The sequence below is a fragment of the Pan troglodytes genome, chromosome 10 (assembly GCF_028858775.2).
Source record: "Pan troglodytes isolate AG18354 chromosome 10, NHGRI_mPanTro3-v2.0_pri, whole genome shotgun sequence".
In the NCBI taxonomy this organism is placed as follows: Eukaryota; Metazoa; Chordata; class Mammalia; order Primates; family Hominidae; genus Pan; species Pan troglodytes.
The window spans coordinates 42,804,647-42,826,263 of NC_072408.2; the positions used below are offsets into that span (position 1 = coordinate 42,804,647).

The following is a 21,617-nucleotide window of genomic DNA, read 5'->3' on the forward strand; positions in this document are numbered from 1 at the left end:
CCTGAGCACAGATACGTCCCCTGGGAGATGAGGCTTTGACCTTCCCGTGAATAAGTGTTGACTCCAATTTCGGCTAAAGTTTATAGAAATTCTTTATTATTAGACAAAAATAGACTCTCTTTTTTCCCCTATTCATGTGATCCTACTCTGAATCTCTGCTCAGAGGAGGCAGTGACTTGCTCCCCACCCCTCTCCCATCCCTGCCATGCTGGGACCTGCAGCTGGGTGGAACTGGCAGGGGCTGATCCCCTGGAGGGCTGACGTTCTCCTGTAGGTGGGGCTGCCTGATCTCCTTCGGGGCTCAACTGCTGATGCCTCCTCACCCCTCACACACCCATCTCTGCCATCTGCTCACATGCAAGGTCATCTTGTGGGCCTGTCCACTTAACTTAGCAGGCTGGGGGCGGGGAGGGAGAGCAGTGTCCCAGGCCTGATGCCCACTCCTCATTCCTAAGGGAGGGTGCTTTCTCCTGGGTCTCCTGGGTCCAGGCCAGGGGATGTGAGGGCTGTGGGGTGCTGGGAGGGGTGCAGTGTCGATGTGGGCTCTGAGCTTGTGGCCTTCCTTCATTTTCTCTGGCCCAGTAGAACTTTGGTGATGAAGGTGACAATGGCGCCAGCAGGCTGATCTGGGTCAAGCTCTGCAAAGAGGTGACACACATTCTCCCAGGGGCTTCCCGGCTTCTTGGCCACGAAACCAAAGATCCTAGGGGGATAAAGGGTGGGGAAGGGGCTTAACATTCCTTCCACAAGGGATGGCCTTGGTGAGACAAATCAAATGCCAGCATTGAGAGGACAGCGGCGCCCTGGTCCCTTAGAAGGAAGAGGCTGAATTCGTGGGGAGGCTTACTTGGAGGTGGTCCCGTCTGGGTTGGTCCATCTGCAGAAGGAGAAGAAGTGTGAAGATGCACACCCCAGGGGACAGCTGCTGAAGGGGGGCCGGGGCTGGGGCTGGGGCTGGGAGCTGGGACCTGGTGGGACCATGGGGATTTGGGGCAAAGGGTTTGGAGGGAGAGTCACCTCCGGTCTTGAGGGTCAGTGCTGGAGAAGGTGATGCTGTTCACTGGATAATGGCGGCGAAAGAAGAGCCTGCAAGGAGGAGGATGAGGAAGGTCACACTCAGAAACATGAGCCCCCAGGGGCCTTAAGCATGGGGTTCTACAGGGCTGAGTATACATACTTCCTTTGGTTGTCCGTCAGTGTAATGCCCTGGGCTGACACCTTGAAGTGGACAACAGCTGGTGTCGGGCGGGGGCTACAGCTCAGAGCTGCAGAGCTGGCCCGGGCCACAGCTTGGGGGCCCGTCAGTGACTCTGTCTCCACTGAGGTCAAGTAGAGCACACTGCAGGCTACAGGGGCAGGGAGTGGGTCAGGGAGGGAGTGCCCATCCCCTAGCCACCCCCACCAGCTCTTGCACATTCCCCAGCTACTGCTGTCACATGCTTTACAATCACATAGGTGACTTGTTAAAAAGGCAGATTCCATGACTCTACTGGATCTACAGTCAGAAGCGAGGCAGAGAAGCCTCCCTGCTACCACCCCATGATCGTCTTGTTCATGAGACTTTGAGAACCTAGGCTGAGGACCCAATTCCTCATCCCCAACAGTATGGGGCTCCCCTGCCCTCATGGGTTGGCCAGGGCTCACCCACCTCAAGGCCTTTCAGTGCCCCATGCCCTGTATCCACAATGCCCCCTTGGTGCCCAGGGAGAGGGAGGGGAGTGGAGGGGAAGTCTCTACCAGCACCCTGACGCAGGAGGTCTGCCGCTGTGCTCATGTTGGTGGGCACTGGAGCCTCTGGGGTCTCTTCCAGAGGATCTGAGGGCAATGAGAACCGACAGGGAAACTCAGAAGGCAGGGTGTTCCCCAGGCTGGAGCACTCCCTCTGCTTCCCCAAGGGAAGGCGGGGAGCCAAGACCTCTGGATCCTGCTTTGGCTGCAGGGGGTAGGGAGAAGTGGGGAGGACAGATGACCAGACACTCACCTTTGCTGGGAATGCACAGGCAGCAGGGCAGGGAGATGGGGGAGATGGAGTGCTGGGAGACCAAGGCGGACAGGCTGCCTGTGGGAGAGGAGGTAGGAAAGTCCTGAGATGCCCAGGGTGCCCCGCCTTTCCCTTCCATCCTCCTGAGATCCCTTGGCATCTCCCTAAACCGATCCAACGTAGCCTTCCCCAGGCTCCTGCTTCTCACCAAAGTAGGGCTCACTGGGGCAGCCCTTGATCTTCACCCCTTTGGGCCCAGTCTCGATGAGGAAATGGCGGACCAGCTGTTCCACGGGGTCCCCTGAGAGGAGGAGAGGGGAAGATTGCGGCTTTAGGATTCCAGGTTCCAGCTTCTTCCCTAATGGGATTCTTTCCCGAGCAGCTGAGGTCTTTTCCTACCTCTCCCCTCCACAGCGGCATGGCCAGCACAGCACCCCCACCCGCCCTGTTACCTTGCCTCTGGCACCACCCCCAACTTCATCCCCACCCCACTCAGGTTTGGGTGTTCTGTACCTTTCCAGGGCTGGGCACTGGGTGGCGGTGTGGCCACCTTGAGGGCCAGCCCATAAGCTCCTTGGAATGAATGACTGTCCCTGATCAGGAAGGCCCCAGGGTCCTTGTCCTTCAGCAGGGCAATGGCTGCAGGGTGAGAGGTAGCGGGCAGTGGGGAGGATTTTTCACAGGGGTGGACTGAGCCCCATGCAGCCCCCCTCCTCTGCTGCCAAGCTCCATGGTCTCTGCCATGACAGCTGTGGTGGTGGTAAGAGTATGAGGCCAGGGCTCTAGAGTTCACAGGGGTTTTGACCATGTTGGATCTCACCACCTTGGCCCAAAGCCCAGAATCACCTGCTGGTAAACACTCAGCCAAGAGTAAACACAGCTCAGACAGGAGGAGCCAAGAGCTTCAACAGGATGGGACTTAAAGCCAAGACAGACACCCTGGAAGGTGGGATGGAGTGGGGTGGGGGCAGGCTGGCTTCTCACCTTGGTCACGGGACAGGTGTGGCTTGTACCAGAACTTGGATGTATCCTGGACAAACTTGACATTGCTTTGGCTCTCTTGTGTAGGAGGCTCTAGGACAGGGAGGGAGTAGGTTCAGACCCCAGGGTACCCGGGTCCCCATCCATGCTACATCCCAGGAGAAAGGCTTCTCTCAAGGTGGCACCAACCCCCTCAAGGCCTTTATACCTGGGGTTTGGGGGACATTATCTGAGAGCAGAGGTGCGAAGGTGACATGGTGACTGATGCCTCTGGTTGGCGATGATGCCTGCTCTGGGCCCCAGGGTCCTGGCTGTTGCCCCGGCCCGGGCAGGTGGCGTTTCTCAGGAAGTGGGGGCTGGCTAAGGCCATTGGTGTCATAGGAGGCAGCCAGGGGGAAAGCAGGTGTAGGTGAGCTCTGAGGCGGCTCTGGGCTGGCCACAAGCCAGGGCATCTGGGAAGGCACAGGAGTGAGGGGAGACCCATCTGGGCTGTCTGGGGGACCTCGAGGGCCTTGCCAGGGGGCGTGGCGGAGGCCAGGAAGTGTGGTGGGCACAGGGCTCCGAGGACTGGCGCCATCTGAGTGGCCCCCTGGACTCCTTTCCTGAGGCCAGTCACTGGGCGAGCTGGGAGGGAAGGTCGGAGAGACTGGGCTAGGGGCCGGAGGCTCAGGCCCACTTCCCGACGGCAGCTCAGGGGCCTTTCCGGTGCCTGCCTGGGAAACAGGGGGCAAGGCCTCGCCAGGACTCAGTCTCTGAGTGGGCGCTGAGGTGGGGGACCTGGTGTCCTGTCGCCGGGTGCTGTAGGGTGGAAGGGCAGATGGTCAGCAGAGCCCCCATTGTGGCTGCTCCCACCCCACCTGCCTTCATCAACTGCTTGGACAAGAAAGCACTCGAGCATCCCCGGCCCCTCTGCATACCTTTCCTTGCCCTGGACTGGACTGCTGGTGTGCAGGGGCGTGGAGGGACCAGACAACTCTGACGAAGCACTGCATGGGGCATCTCGGGGAGACCGAGGCAGTGTGCTGTGCCCACTGGGGCCCTCCCTCCAGGACACCGGCTCCAGCGACTCTGCAGTGAAGGGGAGAGGTGGGCTGTGAGCAGGATGGGGCTCTTCTGTCTGGCTTAGCTGTTTCTCACCCTGTTCCCCCTTGACTTCCCCACCATATTCCAGAACCTCCTCTGCCCTGGGCACTCCGCACTCTGGTGCCCCTCACCTGCAGATGCCAAGGGTCCTGCTGAGGCCAGGTGCCCAGGCAATGGGTACCTGTCCCCTCCCTCCTCCGTAGGGATCTCGTAGCTCAGCTTCCTAGATTGTGGATAGGGCGGGCTGCCCGGGGAAATGGAGCCAGCCCGTGGGGAGTGGGCACCAGGGCTGGGATACCCTCTGCCCTCTCCTGGAGAGCCACAGCTATGAGGCACGCGGCCATATGCTGGGCAGTAACTGGGAACTGCTCCTCCATAGCTGTATGTCACCAGGGCAGGGTACCCTGGATGCCCATACCTGCCTTCGGGGCACATGGTGTAGGAGCAGCCCTCGTGCCCTTCCTCGCCTGCCTTGGGTGGCTTCAGGCAGCTGTAGTCAGGCATCGGGGCATGGTGATGCCCACAGGCAGGCAAGAGCAGAGGCAGCGGGTGCGCAGGCCGCACTGGGTGCAGGAGAGGCTTGCCAGCCTCACTTGCCCACCCTTCTCCAGCCTCCCTCTCCAGCCGCAGTCCATACAAGGCTGCTGTAGGCAGTGCCAGCTTCTCCTCGCAGGCTGGGCATGGGTATAGGGCAGGCAGCCCAGGATCCTCCAGGATGACCACCTCCCGGTAGCCTGGGGCGCGGTAGTCAAAGTCCCCAGTGGCTGGTTTCCCCATCTCAGGTGGGTAGGGGTATAGCCCCTCTGACAGCGATCGGCAGAGGCGCCTCTTCTCCATCGAGGCCTCGGCGTAGCCCTGGGGGGATCCCTCATAGCCCCCGTAGGCCAGTCGCCTCCTCTCCAGGGTTCCCTCTGGCCGGTAGTAGCCCCCATTGGGAACCCCGCAGGGCTCCCGGTAGCCCTGGCGGCAGGAGCAGTGGCGGCTGAGGCCAGGCCTGTGGCCTGGATACACTCCGAGGTGGGGGCCTCCGCCCACAGTGGGCTGCTCTTCGTCATCTAGGATGGCCGTCTCGCGCCCAGCTCCCCGGCCCCCACTGGCCACTCCGCAGCCTCCTAGGAGGCGATCCAGCTCCTGCCGTTCAGCAGCTGTAGGGGGCGGCCGGCCAGGGGACTCAGCAGCCGGCTCTGTGGTCAGTGTGGAGGAATGGCCTGAGTCGCTGCTGACAGAGAGCATGGGGGGTGGTGGAGGCTCTGGAGAGGGTGCCGGGGGGGTCTGCCGGGGAGGCCGCTGCACCTGGGCATAAGGACTGCCATCCAGGGGACCCCGGGTGTGGGTCAAGGAGCCTGAGTGGGGAAGAGGATCAGGGAGGGAGGGCAAGCGGGGAATAAGGAGGGAGAGAGAAAATTCATGAGAGGGGATGGCACTGGAGACAGCTGTCGGGCCGGGGGTGTCTCTCGGGAGTGGGCTCTGCCTGGGGAGGAGGGAGTGTGCTTCTCCCTGGCACCACCCCCCAGGGTCCCGCCACAACCCTGTACCTCCCACCCTGCAGGCTGCCCTGCTCACCATCCACACTGTCCTCGTGGTGCTGGTTGAAGTTCTCATAGGAGTCCCAGCGCACGGCTGGCTCAGTGGTGTTGTAGTCGACAGAGACTGAGGGGTCGTTCCGTGGAGTGCTGCCTGTGGAAGGCCACTCGAGTATTGGGGAGCAGGGGAGAGGCGGCCCTCAGTCCCCAGCCCATGTCCCTGCTCTTACCTTTGATCTTCTCGGGGCTGGAGGAGAAGACAAACTCCACGGAGGCTTGGAAGGGGAACCTCTCATCTATGGGGAGTGGACAGTGAAGAACCAGGCCCCTGGCCCATACCACACTCTCCTGCCTGCCTGCCACCTGCCTGCCACCTGGACTCCAGCCCCAGGCCACTTGTCTCAGACTCACCAGTCCAGGCCTCGTCCAGCTGGTCCTTGGGGAAAGTGAGCTGTGGTCCGTGGATGGTGCAGGTGTGGAACTGGACTCGGAACACGAGGGTCCGGTCTGTGCCCCGGCCACCCTTGTGATAACATGTTACCTGGGGGAAAGGCAGGAGGCTGGGGATCAGGCCTCATGTCCTCTTCTGCGCTTCCACCCTGGGGACTGCCTGGTCACAGCTTCTGCCCTGCCTTGATCTCAAGGTGATCTCCCTACTTGCTCTCCAATCTGTCTCAAATTGGTGACTGTGCCGCTACACCACCAACCCCTGCCCCATCTCCAGGATTCTTCTTGTTGACAGGACCCCCCTCACCATGACATCGCCTTTGAGGAGGAGGGCTGGCTCCAGGCTGATGCAAAGCTGCTGGGGACCAGGGCCTGCAATGTGACTGTGGGGAGAGAGGAGAAGGCAGAGATGAACCAGAAGCTCCTGCGTGCAGAGGCAGCTATGCAGTCAGGGGGAGCCAGGAGACCAGAGTCTGAGCCCTGCCCAAGTGTCTAGGGAGGTTGGAGAAGCAGGAATGCAGGAGCCAGAGGAGCCCTGGTCATGAAGTGTCAGGGACCTGGGAATAGAGCACTCACTAGACTCCAGATGTGTAGACAAGCTGCATGGACTGGTAGATTTTAAGGAAGGGCTGGAAGCCTGGAGGGGCAGAGGAAAAGGCACAGGAGGGGTGCTGAGTGGAGAGGGCCTGAAGGTGGCTCTCCCTAGGGAGCACATCTCAGGCAGACTCACCTGTGCCAGGTTCAAAGGCTGGCAGCATGGGGATGAGCACATAGTGCAGGAAGAGAGGGCTGCTGTTCATTCTGATGGAGCCAGATAGCAGCCCACTGAAGTAGCTGATGTATCTGGTGGAGGGCGTGTCAAGGAGAACATAAGCCTTTTCCTCAGGAGGTCACCTTGTATCATTTCAACCATCCACCCTTAGAAGGCTGGCCCTTCCGCTCAGCACTTCCTTCCCATCTTCTGGGTCACCAGAAAGTTCTTCCTTGCATCTAACCTCAATCCCTCCTGCTCCCCTCTGCCTCAAAGCTCTTTCCCCAGAGCTCTGCTTCACTTTATAGTGGCAGGCCCTGACTGTCCTTCAGGTTCTCTTTATGACTGATCTCCTCGTCTATTTATTCCCAGGTCTACTGCCTTCCACCCTACTAGGATGAAAGCTCCATGAGAGCAGGGGCTTTGTCCACTTTGAATTCTCAGCACCTGGCACGGCGCTTGGCACACTCAGTGAAGGTGTGCTGCATGAATAAGAGAGTCTTGGCCTTGGTAGCCATGAAGGGAGCTGCTCCTCTGGCCCATCCCCACCCAGGCTGCTCACCGACGCTGGGAGGGCTGCAGTTCTGTGGCCACCTTGTCCTCGCAGAATTTCCGCATGGTAAGAGTGGCCAGTGCCTGGTCCGCCCTGGGGACAGCAAGGCCAGTGTTGGGGATTAGGGATTAATCTTCATCCTGGCCTCCCATCCCTAAGCCCCAGAGGATGGAGGAGAAATATGATTCTCTAAGTCTAGAAGAAGCCCACAGTGGTGGTAATGAGAATGAGAAGCACCATGTACAGTCACTTTACTAGTTGTTGGGCCTCAGGCAATTGTTCCCTGAACTTTAGTTTTTTCATCTGTAAAACGGAGCAACAAAACCATCTTATGGGTTGAATTATATCCCCCCAAAAGACATGTACCTCAGAATGTGACCTTATTTGGAAATAGGGCCATTGCAGACATAATTAGTTAAGATGAGACCATACTGAAGGAGGGTGGACCCTGAATCCAATATGATTGGTGTCCTTATAAGAAGAGAGGAAGAGACACAGACAGAGACGCACAGGGAGAACACCATGTGATGACAGAGGCAGCGATTACAGTGATGTGTCTGCAAACCAAGGAATGCCAAGGCTTGCCGGCCACCACTGGAAGCTAGAAAGAGACAAGGAAGGATTCTATCCCGAGTCTCAGACGGAGCAAGGGCCTGCTGACAGCTTGGTTTGGGGCTTCTGGCCTCCAGAACTGTGAGAGAGTACATTTCCACTGTTTTTTGTTTTGTTTTGTTTTTGTTTTTTTTGAGACGGAGTCTGACTCTGTCACCCAGGCTGGAGTGCAGTGGCACCATGTGGGCTCACTGCAACCTCCGTCTCCTGGGTTCAAGCAATTCTCCTGCCTCAGCCTCCTGAGTACCTGGGATTACAGGCGCCCACCACCACGCCCAGCTAATTTTTATATTTTTATATTTTTGGTAGAGATGGGGTTTCACCTGGCCAGCCTAGTCTCAAACTCCTGACCCCAGGTGACCTGCCCACCTCAGCCTCCCAAAGTGCTGGGATTACAGGCGTGAGCCAACGCACCCGGCCCATTTCCACTGTTTTACACCACCCTGTTTGTGGCTGCCCCAGGAAACTCTACAGACCATCTGCTGCAGACTATGTTGCAGTACTAGTGATAAAAGGGAGGTGGAAATGCTAAGCTGACAGCAAAGGACTCTCAACGAAGATGTGGGCTCCAGGGGAGATGGGTTCCTAAGGGGCCAGCTGGAGAAAGGGCCACTGGGGAAGCAGCTACTCAGGCGCTGGGAGCCTCACCCTGCAGAGATCTTGCTGTAGTGCATGTAGGCAGAAACGATGACCCCGAGCTTGCCCTTGTTTCCCTGACAGACAGAGAGACAGGGATGAGGGTCTGGGAGCTCCAGGCTGACCTGGAACCTCCAGGCACCAGGGAACCCGAGGTCCTGGCCCACCTTGCAGTATAGTACGACCACGTGCTGTGGGTCAGCACTGAGCCATGTCTCCATGGCTTTGCAGATGGAGCACAGCTTGTCCAGGGGTGGAGCATGCAGCTCAGGCCAGCCGAAGTCTTGAACCTGGGGAGAATGCAGGGGTGCAACTGGGGCTGGGGGCCACCAACAGAGAGAGATGGGCAGGGTGGAAAGGGGACAGGGCATAGGGGTCCGGGGGCAAGGTTGGGGGTCTGCTGGTTGTCCATGATAGCCTCAGCACTTTCCTTATCCATACAATGGGCTGATACCTGCTGCATCACGTTTTGGGGTGTCTCCAGTAATACATCATGGGAGAGTGGGAAAGTGCTTAAGAGTGAAGTAGATGCCAATTGCTACTATTAATAACGAGGAAGTTGGGGGCTTCTGGGGTTGGGGTGGCTTGGTTTAATGGTTGGGCAGGCCATTTCCTTCATACCTTGGGGTTTAAGCGGGTCAGGTCATGCCTTTTCTCTGAAAGGTTGAAGAGCTGAAATAAAGGGGGAGGGCTTTAGACAGAAATGATCTCCGGCAATGAGGCACGAGGTGGAGGTGGATCCTAAGTAAGAATCTTCCTCTAAAATAAGGTGCAGGCCGGTCTCAGTAACTTACGCCTATAACCCCAGCACTTTGGGAGACCGAGGCGGGCGGATCACCTGAGGTCAGGAGTTCGAGACCAGCCTGGCCAACATGGTGAAACCTCATCTCTACTAAAAATACAAAAATTTGCCGGGTGTGGATCGCTTGAGCCCTGGAGTCTTGAGACCAGCCTGGCCAACATGGCGAAACCCCGTCTCTACAAAAAATACAAAAAAAAAAAAAAAAAAAAAATTTAGCTGGGCGTGAGTGACGCACGCCTGTAATCCTAGCTACTGAGGCTGAGGTGGGAGAATCGCTTGAGCCCGGGTGGAGGAGGTTGCAGTGAGGTGAGATCGTGCCACTGCACTCCAGCCTGGGCAACAAAGTGAGACCCCGTCTCAAAAAAAAGGTAAATAAATAAAGAAAATAAAAAGGTAGCTAAGGCCCGGCCTAGCCAGTCACAGCCACGTCGCCAGCGTTCCAGGATTCTCCGCTCCGCTCCAGGCCGCGCTCCGGGCCCCGCCCCCACCCCCACCACTCTGGTCCCGCCCCCTGGCGGCCTCGCCTCCGCTGGTGACGTCAGTGATTAGCCTCGCCCATCTGGACCCCACAACCCTCTCATTGGCGGACTCCTGATGGCCCCGCCCCTCACCAGGTACTTGTCCCGGTGCTTGGATTGCAGCACATGGGCCAGCTCGCGCAGGTGGCCCCGGTGCCGCTGTTCATCGGGCCGCGCGGGGAAGGCGGCGGCCAAGATGCGCTCCGTCACGTAGGTGAGGTCTAAGTCCCAACGCCGCTCCATGAGCGGGTCCAGGCTGAAGCTCCTGGGGAGGAGGAGCCTACGCATGAACGCAGGGGCGGGGCACCCGGAGGTGGCTAGTGTGATGGGAAGGCTGTCTGTTGGGCAGCAGGTGAAGCCTGCTGGGTCCTGAGGGTGGGTGGATCGGTCCGGAGGGAGAATACCGCTTTGGGGGTGGGGGGCTGTCCCGGGGAGTTCTGTTGCGGGGCAGTGCCCTGGGCTGAGATGTGGGGCCGGCGGAAAGGGGGTCACGTGGGACCACCCCAGCACCCTCACTTACCTGGGCAGAGTGCTGCGCTGCTTTGAGTGGTTCAGAGATTTGGTGGATCCCTGGTGGTTAACAGACAGTGTCTAGACATCTCTTTGGGTACGCCCTACTCTAGACTGCCCACTCCAGAGCCATGCACTTTTGTCTTCAGGAAATCTAGATCCTTACTCCCAAAGCTACCTGCTTCCCCCTCCTCCTCCAGCATCACCTTACCAGGTGCTCTATGCGCCTGACTGGGGCCGTGTTTCGCCGCTAGAGGGAGATGGGGGAGGAAAAGGGAGTGGTTAGTTACAGCAGGGGCAAGGACCAGTGTGGGCCTTGGGGACAGGGGAAGGGAATGTCAGTGTCCTTTTGAAGGCTGTACTGGATAAGGGGAGAGGAGTCCTACCCCCAGCAGGCCCAAGGGCACAAGATCAGCAGAGGACTCAGACAGTTTTTTCTTTCCTCGTAGGATGAGCAATACCCACAGCACTCCGTTCAAGGTCATCTCCTGGGGGCCCTCTCTGGAGCCACCAGACCTCTGGACACCATGGCCAGGTTCCTTGCCCTCCCCACCCCATCCCAGAGCGCACTCACCAACTCCACGGGAGGCAAGGCCTGACAGGCTGAAGTCACCTGGAAGGGGACCGAGTAAGGAACTGAGCTCCTGGTGAAGGGCTCTCGTGGGCTTGAGGATGGGGCAGCCCCTCAGCTTCAGGAGGAAGGTGGAGGGGCCTTCAGTGGATGGGCACAGGCTCCAGCTGAGGTTGTGCTATTTAAGGGCACCTCCCCTCTGGCCTCTTGGTCCCCCACCCCCCAGGCCCCCCACTTGTTGCTCTTGGCGCTCAGCCCCCAGCCCTCACAGACCCCCATTCATCCAGCTGTAGGGCAGGAGTTATATATAGAGCCACGCAGGCAGGCCATGGCCAGGGACGGACACTGGCTTCTTTCACTAGGAGACCCCGCCCCTGGGCACACAGCTCCCCCAAGCCAGCTCCAGGGCCCTGGGACCCTCCTCCCCCTGCCCTGAAGGAACAGGACCAGGGGACCTCCTCAGAGACAGGGCTGTCTCAGGTCCCCAGTGGACAGTGGGTGCTATCTACAGCTTATACCTGGAAAGGCCCAGTTTTTCCAGGGCCCAAGACAAGACCCGCCCAGGCATTTTGAGGACCCTTCCCCAGAGGGAAGGCACAGCCCATCCGGCTGCCCAGTCTCTGAAATCCTGCTCCCCCACTCCCCACCCACCCCACCCTTCCTCCTCCTCATTCTCCTCCTCTTCCCTACCCCCATCCTCTCGCCAGCTGCAGCCTGGGCACAGCACCAAGACAAACGCTGTCTTGCTGTCCACCCGCCTGGGCTGGCCAGCCCTCCAGAAGGCGGAGTAGGGTGGTTCTTAAAGGGCCCAGTACAGCACCCCTCCCACCCAGGAGGGGTTCCCCAGTGGTGAGAGGGGTGGAGGTGGAGGGTTGATGCCAGTGTGGTTGCAGAAGCCTGTTTGGGAGGAGGAAGGGACTCCAGACCCTCTCCCCCTATCAGGTAGAATCAGATACCCACCTTTGCTTCACATTTTCTGTGCGTCGCCACCTTGCAGACTAGGGAAGGTAAGGGGAGGAGAGGGGTTAGCAGGGGCCTGTGGGACAGTGGAAGGAATGGCCTTCCCTCATCTCCCAGACCCTGGAACCAGACCCTGGGACTTCCAAGATCCCACCTGGACTGGGCTGGCTGGGGCAGAGGAGCAGGGCTAGGTTTTGAGGGAAGAGTGTGGCAGTGGGGTACTACTGCCCAGGCCAGGGGTAACGTTCCAGGGTGGGTGGAGGTGAGGAGGAAGAGAGGGAAGGAAGACTACCGTCACAAGTCAGGATGGGAAGGTGGTGGAGAGTACTGGCTCTCCTGGGTTATGGGAGGTGTCTGTCATGGGGAGCCAGGGCCATCTGAAGGGGGAGGCAGCTGCTTCTTAGCTGCCATTGTGCCTAATCCAGGAGCAGCATATTACATTTGAGATTGTGTGAGCTGGCCTGCTGGAGTTGTGCAACACAGTGGTACTGGGTGGAGGGTCTCAGAGTCACAGGACAGAGCGCCTCACCTCTGCACGAAACGCCTGTCCCATCGATGGTCACCTTACATACTGCACAGACTGGAGGTTTCTTCCGGAAAACCTTCTCCCGGAAGCTATGAGGCTCAGCTTTCCTAGGCTGAAGGTGGAGGGACAAACAGAGGTGTGAGTTCCCAGTGGGCCCATCTCCATCTCCGGGACTGGGCAGGAGCCTTGCCTTAGCACTGCACTGGTTTTCTCCGTCCAGATCAAGCCCTCAAACTTGTAGGACGCACTTGGCCACAGCTGCTTCAGGGCGGTCATGGGGCCTGTCCTCAACTGTGCATGGAATCTGACCCCTTGCGTCACCTTTGCTGGGTCAGCTCCTCCCCAGGGGATCACTTGGGCCCCTCACATGGCCCTGGTGTGTGATGCCCTTGTGGGAAAGCCTCCATGCTCAGGCTTTCCCCCTGGTGTGGTAAGGGTACTCCCTGACTCTTCCCATCTTGTCCTCCCCGCATGGAGACCTGTGTGCAGAGTGAGCAGGGAGGTTCCAAACATATGTGTTGTATGTCAGTCCTGCAGCACCAGACTGAGCCGGCAGGAGTGGCCTCAGCCAGTCCTGCTCCTTTAGCTCCTGCTGTCCCCACGCTCCAGGCAGCTGACATGCCCTCCTCCCCCACAGTCAGAACAACATGTTTACTCATTGTGCATTGAGGCAGCAGACAGCAATTGTGTAAGGGGGGTGGTCATGCTGGAGGGAAACAGATAGAGGCCTGTCACTGGGGAGAGATGTTTAGCTGGCTTTGGATGCTGTGAGTTCTCCCCCGACCCCCTGCACCCTGGCACTTGGGATTCACGCATTGAATGAGAAAGGAGTGGACCAGATTCCCTGTTCAGCCCCTCCTGACCCAGAGATGCAGTGAGGCAGGAGCCTGGGATGCCCCCTTATGGCCCAGGCCTATCTCAGTCCCTTCCCCTCCCACTGTGGGTTCTCTCCTCCCATCCTCTGTCTGGGGACAGCTTGTCTCCTTGCCATCTCTCTGTTTTACCCATATTCCCCCTCCTCTGGAGTTCAGACTCCTGCTGTCCTCCTCCCGGGGACCCATCACAGTAGTATCTCAGGTTGTCCTGAGCTGCTGCTTTTGGGGCAAGGCTGGGAAGTTGGGAAAGGGAGTGATGGGGATGTGGGCAGCACCTCTGGTTTCTTGACTGTCCCTGCAACTCTTCTGGGCTGGACCAACTTTGTGGGACCCACTAAGACACTTGGCAGCATGTTGGCATTAGCAGCAGATATGGATGTTGTCAGTGGAAAGCAAACCTCCAGTTCCAAAGCACTCCTGACTCCCTCTCCTCTCTCTTTTTCCACGCTGCCACCCCATTTCCCTCAGACTTCCCTGGGCCAGGGAAGGGGCCTGATGATCTCTGAGCCTGCTGGAGGATACCTGGATAGCGCGTGGCAAAGTCCTGGAGTGAGGCACCTGGGGCTTATGTTGGGGGGCCAGGACCTCCTGGGGTTGGCCCAGGCTAGAGCAGGGAAGGTGAGAGGAGCCAAAACAGACAGCAGGACCTACTCTAACCCAAACATCCCCTCACACTACAGCCCTGGCCACTCCGGAGGGGATGCTGGGCCAGGGAAGAAGGCTGAGGAAGCTGAAATTGGGAAGAAGGCCTGGCCTGATTCCTGGTCCCCTCCCCCACTGCCCGCACCTCCACCCCTGCCCCTCTTTTGCCCAGCTGGTGGGCACTCCTACCCTGCTTGTGGCCCGGCTGCTGTCCCTCCTCCCCAGGGCTCTGAGCAGCCTCTCCACAGGGCCGCTGGACTTCATGGTGTTCGGCTGGCTGGGGTGCTGGCCCCAGGGCCTGAACAATGCTGGGGCCTGGCCCGGGGCTTCCTGGAAGCGGCCTGGCGGAGGCAGCCGCTTCCCCTGGGCGGAGGGTAGGCTGTCTGGCTGGTGTGAGGAGAAGCCCGGCCCTGGAAGTGGAGGGAAGTGCAGGCGGGAAGGGGGCAGGTCGCTGCTCCAGGAAGTGGAGGGGGGAGGATGTGGGGGAGGCCAGGAGATCAGATTCCCAGGATCTACCCTGCTGGGAGTGTCAGCCTGTGATCTTTTGCTCCCCCTACTCCCCCAACTCTGGAGTTGTCCCACACCTGGGACACCACACTCTCCAGGGATCTGCAGAGATCCATGGTCTTGAGATCCTGCCCCTCCCCAGTGGGGCCGGGTGAGAATTCTGGTCTCGGGGCAGGGCTAAAGGGCAAGTGGGGAACAGTGTGTCCCAGCCAGGCTCCAGCCTGAACTCTCAAGCTCTTGAGGGACTTCCGCTGGGGAGGGAGTGGAGCTGGGAACTACTACCAGCAGGCAGGCCCAGGATCCCGAGTGTGTCCTGAGAGTCAGGTAAAAATGGGACTGGGGGCCCCCTTCCTGTCTCAGTTTCACTCGTTATGAAGTAGGAAAAGGAAAGCATGCACCGCCCACCTTTACCCTCAATACACCTTGCAAGGCCAAGTTCCAGCCACAAGACTGCTTTGCTCAGGTTTGGGGAGTAATCCATTCTCCTGCCACAGCCTAAGGCATATGAGGCCCTTCTCCTGAAAGCCCCCAGGTTTCTGCTCCTGACACAGTGCCCCCCACTCACCCATTCCCTGGCTTTGTTTCAGACATGATCTCACAGATCCCTAGCCCTCTTTCCAGCCCTGCAACTTGGGCTCTCTACCCAAGGGCTGCACCCTCCCCCCGCGGCAACCCCGAAGCCTAAGTACTACCTTCATGGCTCTCCTGGGTCTGCTCTCCTTCCTCAGCAGCTGTCCCAGGGCCTGAGGACTGGACAGGAGGTCCCCCCTCCCAACACATACTCCACCCCCATCCATGGGCCTCCCGCCTCCCTCCTGGGAACATGGCCAACTTCCCGTCCTGGGAGTCAAGGGAGGGAGGTGGATGGGGCCTTGGAAAAGGGGGAGTAATCTTCCTAAAAGCTAAGGGGTTAATGGCCTGGGAGTCTTCAGCCCCAAGCTGTGGACAGCAGCCCCTGGGACAGGCTATAGCTGTCACTTGAAAGAATGTGCAAATGTGCCCCTCTCATTTGCATGGTATTTATTGAATGTCCCAGTACTCAGGCAACTCCCCCAGCCCTGGCTTCTCCCACGGAGTCCCTTCTACTTGCTTCCTGCTCCTTCATATCCATCAGGATGGGTTCCCTGGGATGAAGAATCCTGCATTCTCTGGGGTGAGGCCTGCTGTGGGTGCCCACTTGAGACCCTTGCGAGGACCTGACTGGATTGGGCCTAGCCTGAGACCTCTCCCTGGAAGCTCCAATTTTCCAGGCCAAGAAATGTGTCCCCAGGATATCCTGGCCAGAACGTGGCATCTGTGTGGCAGGCCTGGGCCCCCTGCCTGTAACTGGAGAGGAGCACGGGCTCTGTGACCCACCCCCATCCTGCCAGCCTGGCTGTGTCCCAGCACATTCCAGGCCCCCGGCCAGTGTGGGCAACCGGGCCTGGCCTTGTCGAGCCCCCAGCCCTGCTTGGGGGAGATGGGGCAGTGTGACAAGGTGGGCAGTGGGGGTGGCTTTTTTCTGTCCAGACCCAGCTTCTGCTCCTATGGCACATGGCCCTGACCAGGACTCCTCTACATGCTTCACTCTCCTGCTGCCTCCATAGGGGCTGAAAGTCCCCTCACCTGGAACAGGTCCCCAGACATCCTCTCACCTTCACTGGTCTCACACTCCCCACCCAGACCCAGCAAGGAGGTGCCCAAGCAGTGAGCTCGGTGAGGGGTGGGGTGGTCAGGATCCACTGTGGCTGTGAGTCCCTCCCATCCTGTGGCACTCGCACCTCGGAAGGGAAGCAGGGATGGGATCCCTATGAGCCAGTCCCGAGGGGAAAAGTAGCTCACTTGAGGAGGGCTGGGAAGGCATCACTAGACCCTCTTGGACCCTCACCCTCCTCCCGCCTGTAACATTCCAGAGCCTGTCAACCTCTCCCCCAGCCGGGCCCCCTCTCTCTCCGAAGTCTTGGGTTTGTTTGGAGAAACCCCTCCACCCACACCCCCCTTCCTGGAAGTAGCTGTGGTTGGAAGGGAGGCTGGGAGCCCGGCCGCCGCGGAGGAGGGGTAAGGCCCAGGGAAGGAGCGAGGGAGGGCGGCGGCTCTGGGGGTGTTCCCAGAAGGGTCTGGAGGATGGGGGCAGAGACGGAAGGGGGCCGCAGAGCGGGGCTGGCGAGTCGAATCAGCCTCATCTGTGCCCGCTTACGGCCTCAGTGTCCCACATGTGAAGCAGGAAAGGAAAACGTTCGCCCGCACTCTGCCAGGCCGGGGCCCGAGCGCGGCTGCCAGCTGCTGCCGGGTCCCGGGCCTGCGTGTGTGGCACGGCGTGCGGCCCCGTGCGCCCCGGGTGCTGGAAGGCGTGGCGGCCTGATCGAGTAGGGCCGCGGCCGCGCCCCGCCCCCTAGTCACTGTCCCGGCCTCCCGCTGCTCCCAGCTCTCCGCGGCCAGCCAGAGCCCCCGGCCCCAGCCCTGGGCCGCGCCCCGCGCCCCGCGCCCTCTCGACCTCCGGCGGCCCCGCGCCCCCTGGCGCCCGCCCCTGGCACTGCCCGCGCGGCCGTGACGCAGAGACCGCCGCCCGCCCAGCGCGGCGCGGCCACTCACCTGCGGGGGGCGCCCGGCCGGGCGGGGGCGCGGCGGGGCGGGGCAGCAGCAGGGGGAGCCGCCGGGCCAGCCCATCCCGCCCGTGCCCGCGCCGAGCGGACGCGGAGGAGGAGGCGGTGGCAGTGGCGGGAGCGGGCGGCCGGGCTCGGCTGGGCTCCCTCCCGCCCCCGCCGCGCCCCGCGCCCGCGCCCGTGGCAGCCCGCTCCTCCTCCTCCTCCCTCCCGGCTCCAATCCCCACGTTCCGCCAGCTCCCCACCCCTCGGCCTCCTCTCCTCCCCACCTTCTCCCGCGAACCCACACTCACAAAGAGCCGAGGGGAGAGAGGGTGCGCAGACGGCCAGCGGGGCCGCGCCAGGGACATACTGGAGACAGGAAGTGGCTGAGAGGGGGAGAGAGTTGGAGAGAGACGGCCGCGGAGGACACGGGGACGGGAAAGTCTGAGAGACGGGGAGAGCCTGACCCGGCGGGACACAGGCAGAAAGAAACACGCGAGCCAGACAGACGCAGAAGAAACGGTGGGCGTAGGTCCAGAAGGGACTAGGAACAAGGGGGACAGGGAACTGCCGCGCAGCGTCAGCCTCTTACCCTCCCCACAGGAGTGTGCCTGGGCTTGGGCCTGACCTGAGAGGACCACCCGTGGCTTAGCCTGGTGGTGCTAGCGTCCCCTACCCAGGCGGGCGCCTGAATCAGGTGAAGACACCTGGTGTTACTTTTGGCCCAAGTCATTGGACACCCTTCCCTGGTCCTCTGCCCCACAGGAGACTTCTCCTGGGCTAGTATTCTCAAAGGATTCACAGCTGGGGACCTTTCCGTCAGGCTCAAGCCCCCATCTCCACCCGCAAGCAGCTCCAGCCATCCCATCCACTGCCCTGCTTTATTCATTGAGACGGGAGTCTGTCTCTGTCGCCCAGGCTGGAGTGCAGTGGCGCCATCTCGGCTCACTGCAACCTCTGCCTCCCAGGCTCAAGCGATCCTCCCACCTCAGCCTCCCGAATAGCTGGGACTACAGATGGGCGCCGCCACGCCGAGCTAATTTTTTGTAGAGATGGGTTTTCGCCATGTTGCCCAGGCTGGTCTCCAATTCTTGAGCTCAAGCGATTTCCCCTTCTTGGCCTCCCAAAGTGCTGGGATTACAGACGTGAGCCACCGTGCCCGGCCCATTGCCCTATTTTAAAGAGCTGGACCGTCATTCCCAGTTCGCAGGAGACCTCTGAGAAGGTCTTCCTTACATTTAACTTGAGTCCAGCCTTTCCAAATGGAGACGGAAGTTCTTTCTATGGTCTGACCTCATTCCCTTCTTTTGCAGTGCCTGGTACTGGATAGGAACTTCATGGAATGGAGCTAATGGGCCGTAGGGCAGGTTTGAGTCGTGCCACCCTGGAGCAGAAGGTGGAGGGTAGGGATAAGGTAGGGGACATCTTCCTAGAAGTTCTGAACCTGTTGCCATTCCTACATTCCCCCAACGTCCTTTAGCAGTGAGCACTTCCTGAAACTTTCTCCCTCCACCCTCCCTGCTGGATTTTCCATGATGAAAAGGGGCGGGGGGAAGGAAGGTTGGAATTCTGAGAACCCGGTGCCCAGGGCTCAATGCCCAGTGTTTGCCCAAAGCAGCCAGTACCACTGGCTCTAAGGCCTTCTTTCCCTCCCCGTCTCATCTCAACTGGGTCCCTTGTCTTTGGCAAAGGCTGAGAAGTCTGGTTCTCATTTCCAGGGGGTGGAGCACCTGATTCCAATCTTGCCGCACGGAAGAAGAGTCTGTGAAGAAGTGCGTGATGACTGTGTGTCCCCCCCACCCAGAAATTGGCATTTGGGAGGGGTGGATATGGTTGGGACTGGGGAGCCTTGATCTTACTGCTCTTGGTTGAGTTGGTGTCCAATAGACAGTTTCAGAGGTTAGAGCAGTGGGAGTCACTGGGGACTGGGGACGGGAGAGGTGGGGGTGGGGGAAGCCAGGCGGGAATGAGTAGGGAGGCACTGGGAGGAGGGGAGAGGCAAGAGTTAGGGGAATACCGAGGAAAGTGGCAGGGATTGGAGGCTCCTGGAGAAAGGGCAAGGCTGAAGGTTGTCCCATGTATTTTGGCCAGATTTGATTATGTAATCGAGATACATGAGATAATTGTGTTCGTGTCTCTGGAGCCTTCAACCAGCTCTTTTAACATCTTGCTCTTCCCGGCATTCCTTAGGGTCTTTGGCTGGGCTCTGGGATGGATGCCATGGGAGTACCTTTACTTAAGCTCTAAAGTTACCAATGGAGAGACTGGGACTCAAAGAGGAACTTGATTGGACCCCAGAGAGGTGAGGGGTAAGGGCTCGAACCTCACACATGCTGGTTTTGCTGCTGCCTGGCAGGCCCATGGGAAGAACTTTAGAGGTTCCAAGGAATTGGAAAAGGGTCACAAGATGGGTGGCCAAACTCCCAGCTCAGGCTTGATTCCTACTCTCAATGTGGGGATAGTGGAGAAGGGGGCTGCAGGAAGGGCTGAGAAAAGCTGAGAATGAGAAGTTATACAGGAGGTAGCTTGGTGGGAGTGAAACAAAAATGAGTGGTTCATGGGCCAGCCAGGCATCCTGATTTCCAGCTCACAGCAGCAGGAGCTTCAGAGAGGAAGAAGGAGAGGAGGAGAAAGCCAGGTTGATGTTAGTAAAGGTCAAACAATTTCAGGAGCACCTCTGACCTCCCTCCACACAGGTTTTCTTACCTTGACTATGCAGAGGGTGGTCCATCTTGGCACTGAAGATGGAACCCCCTCTTCCATGGTCTGGGGTGACCCCATGCCTGTAACTGAATGTGCTCAGATCCTTGGGGTGCGGGGACTGTAGGGGGAGGATTTGAAGGTGTGGGACTGTCCTGGCTGGAGACCACTGGGTCAGGAGAACTCCGGTAGAGGGTTTGGGTGCTGGGAACCAGGAAGAGTGGGGGAAGGGGCAGAGCCAACTCCAGAGGCGGATCTCCTGGCTGAGGACAGAGGGTGTATTGTCCAAGCAGGAGGTTGCTGCAGCTGGGCGGGGAGCAGCTCAGCTCGTCTCTTCCAAATTTCTTTTGGGGGAGGGTAGGGGAAGGCAAGCCCCCCTTTACTTGTGGCCCTGGGGGCTACAATGGTTGCTGAGAAACAAGGCTTATTTGACAAATAATGCTTCCCAGGAGCAGATGTGTAGCTCTCTCACTTCCTGAGAAACCAGATGCTGTGAGCTCGCTTAGCACTTGAGGCGACGCCCTCAGCACGAACTGGGACCCTAGTGCCTTGGGATCCAGAGTATAGTGCTTGATTCTATTGAGAAGAAACGAGGCTAATGTGGACTGGGAGACACACGGGACCTAATCAGCCTCAAGTTAGCCCTTTTGAAGTAGGTTGCTGCACCTGCACTTTCCCCCTACTTGTCCAGTAGTTCAAGATTTACAAGACGTTGACAATGAGGGCTGACCAGTCCTGGGTCCATTCCTGCAGCTGGGGGGCTTCTGGGTGGACCCACACTTTTTTTTTTGAGACAGGGTCTTGCTCTGTTGCCCAGGCTGGAGTGTAGTGGTGTGATCACAGCTCACTGCAGCCTTGACCTCCTGGGTTCAAGTGATCCTTCCTCCCAAGTAGCTGCGACTATGGGCATACACCACCATACCTGGATAATTTTTCTATTTTTTTGTAGAGACAGGGTCTTGCCATGTTGCCCTGACTAGTCTCAAACTTCTAGGCTCAAGCGATTCTCCTGCCTCATCCTCCCAAAGTGCTGGGATTACAGGTGTGAGCAACCATTGAGACAAGAGTCTCGCTCTGTCACCCAGGCCGGAGTGCAGTGGTGCGATCCCGGTCCACTGCAACCTCCACTTCCCGGGTTCAAGCGATTCTTCTGCCTCAGCCTCCTGAGTAGCTGGGACTACAGGTGTACACCACCATGCCTGGCTAATTTTTGTATTTTTAGTAGAGACGGGGTTTCACCCTATTAGCCAGGCTGGTCTAGAACTCCTGACCACATGATCTGCCCGCCTTGGCCTCCCAGTGCTGGGATTATAGCTGTGAGCCATGGCACCTGGCCACACACGTCTTTTTAAATTTAAATGAGGATGTGGCCATATTACAGCCCAGGTTTTCTCTGACTTTAGAGTACCTTTTGGGACATAGGGCCTTCCTCTCTACCCTTTCTGTACACAGCCATCATAAACCTCTTTCAATAAGCCTTTCCTATTTTTATGTTCCTTCTTTCCATCATTTACCTAGACCTCATTATTGCACAGCTGAGAGTGGCTTGAAACAAAGGCTTGGAGAATGTGAGTGAAACTGATTCCTGTGATGGAGAGGCAGTGAAAAAGCATTACCTTGTAGGTTTCCAGGCAGCCTGGACAATAGGGGCACCTAAACCCACATTGAAAAGCCTTCACATCATCACAGCTGAGTCTCATAGCCTTCAACTTTACCAGTTTTGGAGAACAGAGATAAATGCACTGGCCAGAAACTAGAAGAGCAGCTGCTCCAATTGGCTGGGAAATGTCATTTGTGTTAACTGGCTCCTCATCTTGGCTCTTAAATCCCCAAAATTGTTGACTGAGGTTTCCTGGGCTCCTTTCTATGCTCCAC

General features: G+C 58.8%; 1 protein-coding gene and 1 long non-coding RNA gene across 8 annotated transcripts; one reads left to right on the forward strand and one right to left on the reverse strand.

Moving 5' to 3' along the window:
- Positions 1-74: 74 nt before the first annotated feature.
- On the reverse strand, positions 75-19,886 carry TNS2 (tensin 2). 7 transcript variants are annotated; one of them, XR_010148024.1, is made up of 29 exons: positions 15,171-15,278; positions 12,458-12,566; positions 11,929-11,966; positions 10,972-11,010; positions 10,609-10,647; positions 10,408-10,457; positions 9,981-10,152; positions 9,189-9,239; positions 8,735-8,857; positions 8,580-8,644; positions 7,329-7,412; positions 6,746-6,858; positions 6,592-6,652; positions 6,323-6,398; positions 5,980-6,109; positions 5,799-5,864; positions 5,609-5,722; positions 4,177-5,388; positions 3,880-4,030; positions 3,171-3,760; positions 2,966-3,055; positions 2,495-2,620; positions 2,190-2,282; positions 1,982-2,059; positions 1,649-1,815; positions 1,178-1,346; positions 1,018-1,086; positions 848-877; positions 75-703 (listed from the first exon to the last, which is right to left on the reverse strand). XR_010148024.1 is itself a non-coding variant. In XM_016923350.4 (29 exons), the coding sequence occupies exons 1-29, from the start codon at positions 19,821-19,823 to the stop codon at positions 565-567; spliced, it is 4,230 nt and encodes a 1,409-aa protein (XP_016778839.4). In that variant the 5' UTR covers positions 19,824-19,886; the 3' UTR covers positions 75-564. The 7 variants fall into 7 exon arrangements, 6 of the variants coding, with proteins under 6 accessions (XP_016778839.4, XP_003313723.5, XP_024203599.3 ...); XM_016923350.4 differs by lacking the exon at positions 15,171-15,278 and adding an exon at positions 19,749-19,886 and having other exon boundaries at positions 1,738-1,815; XM_003313675.6 differs by lacking the exon at positions 15,171-15,278 and adding an exon at positions 17,354-17,436 and having other exon boundaries at positions 1,738-1,815.
- LOC104001531 (uncharacterized) lies at positions 17,474-19,165 on the forward strand. Its single transcript, XR_673390.5, has 3 exons — positions 17,474-17,564; positions 18,356-18,456; positions 18,761-19,165. It is a non-coding gene; the product is annotated as an uncharacterized LOC104001531 (long non-coding RNA).
- Positions 19,887-21,617: the final 1,731 nt, after the last annotated feature.

Excerpts from the sequence above, each read along its gene's own strand:
- TNS2 (XM_003313674.6), bottom strand. The coding sequence starts at position 15,275 with ATGGATGGGGGTGGAGTATGTGTTGGGAGGGGGGACCTCCTGTCCAGT. Across the intron at positions 9,240-9,980 it reads AGCACCGGGACAAGTACCTG|CTCTTCAACCTTTCAGAGAA; the intron begins GTGAGGGGCGGG and ends CCTTTATTTCAG. Across the intron at positions 3,056-3,170 it reads TAATGTCCCCCAAACCCCAG|AGCCTCCTACACAAGAGAGC; the intron begins GTATAAAGGCCT and ends TCCCTGTCCTAG.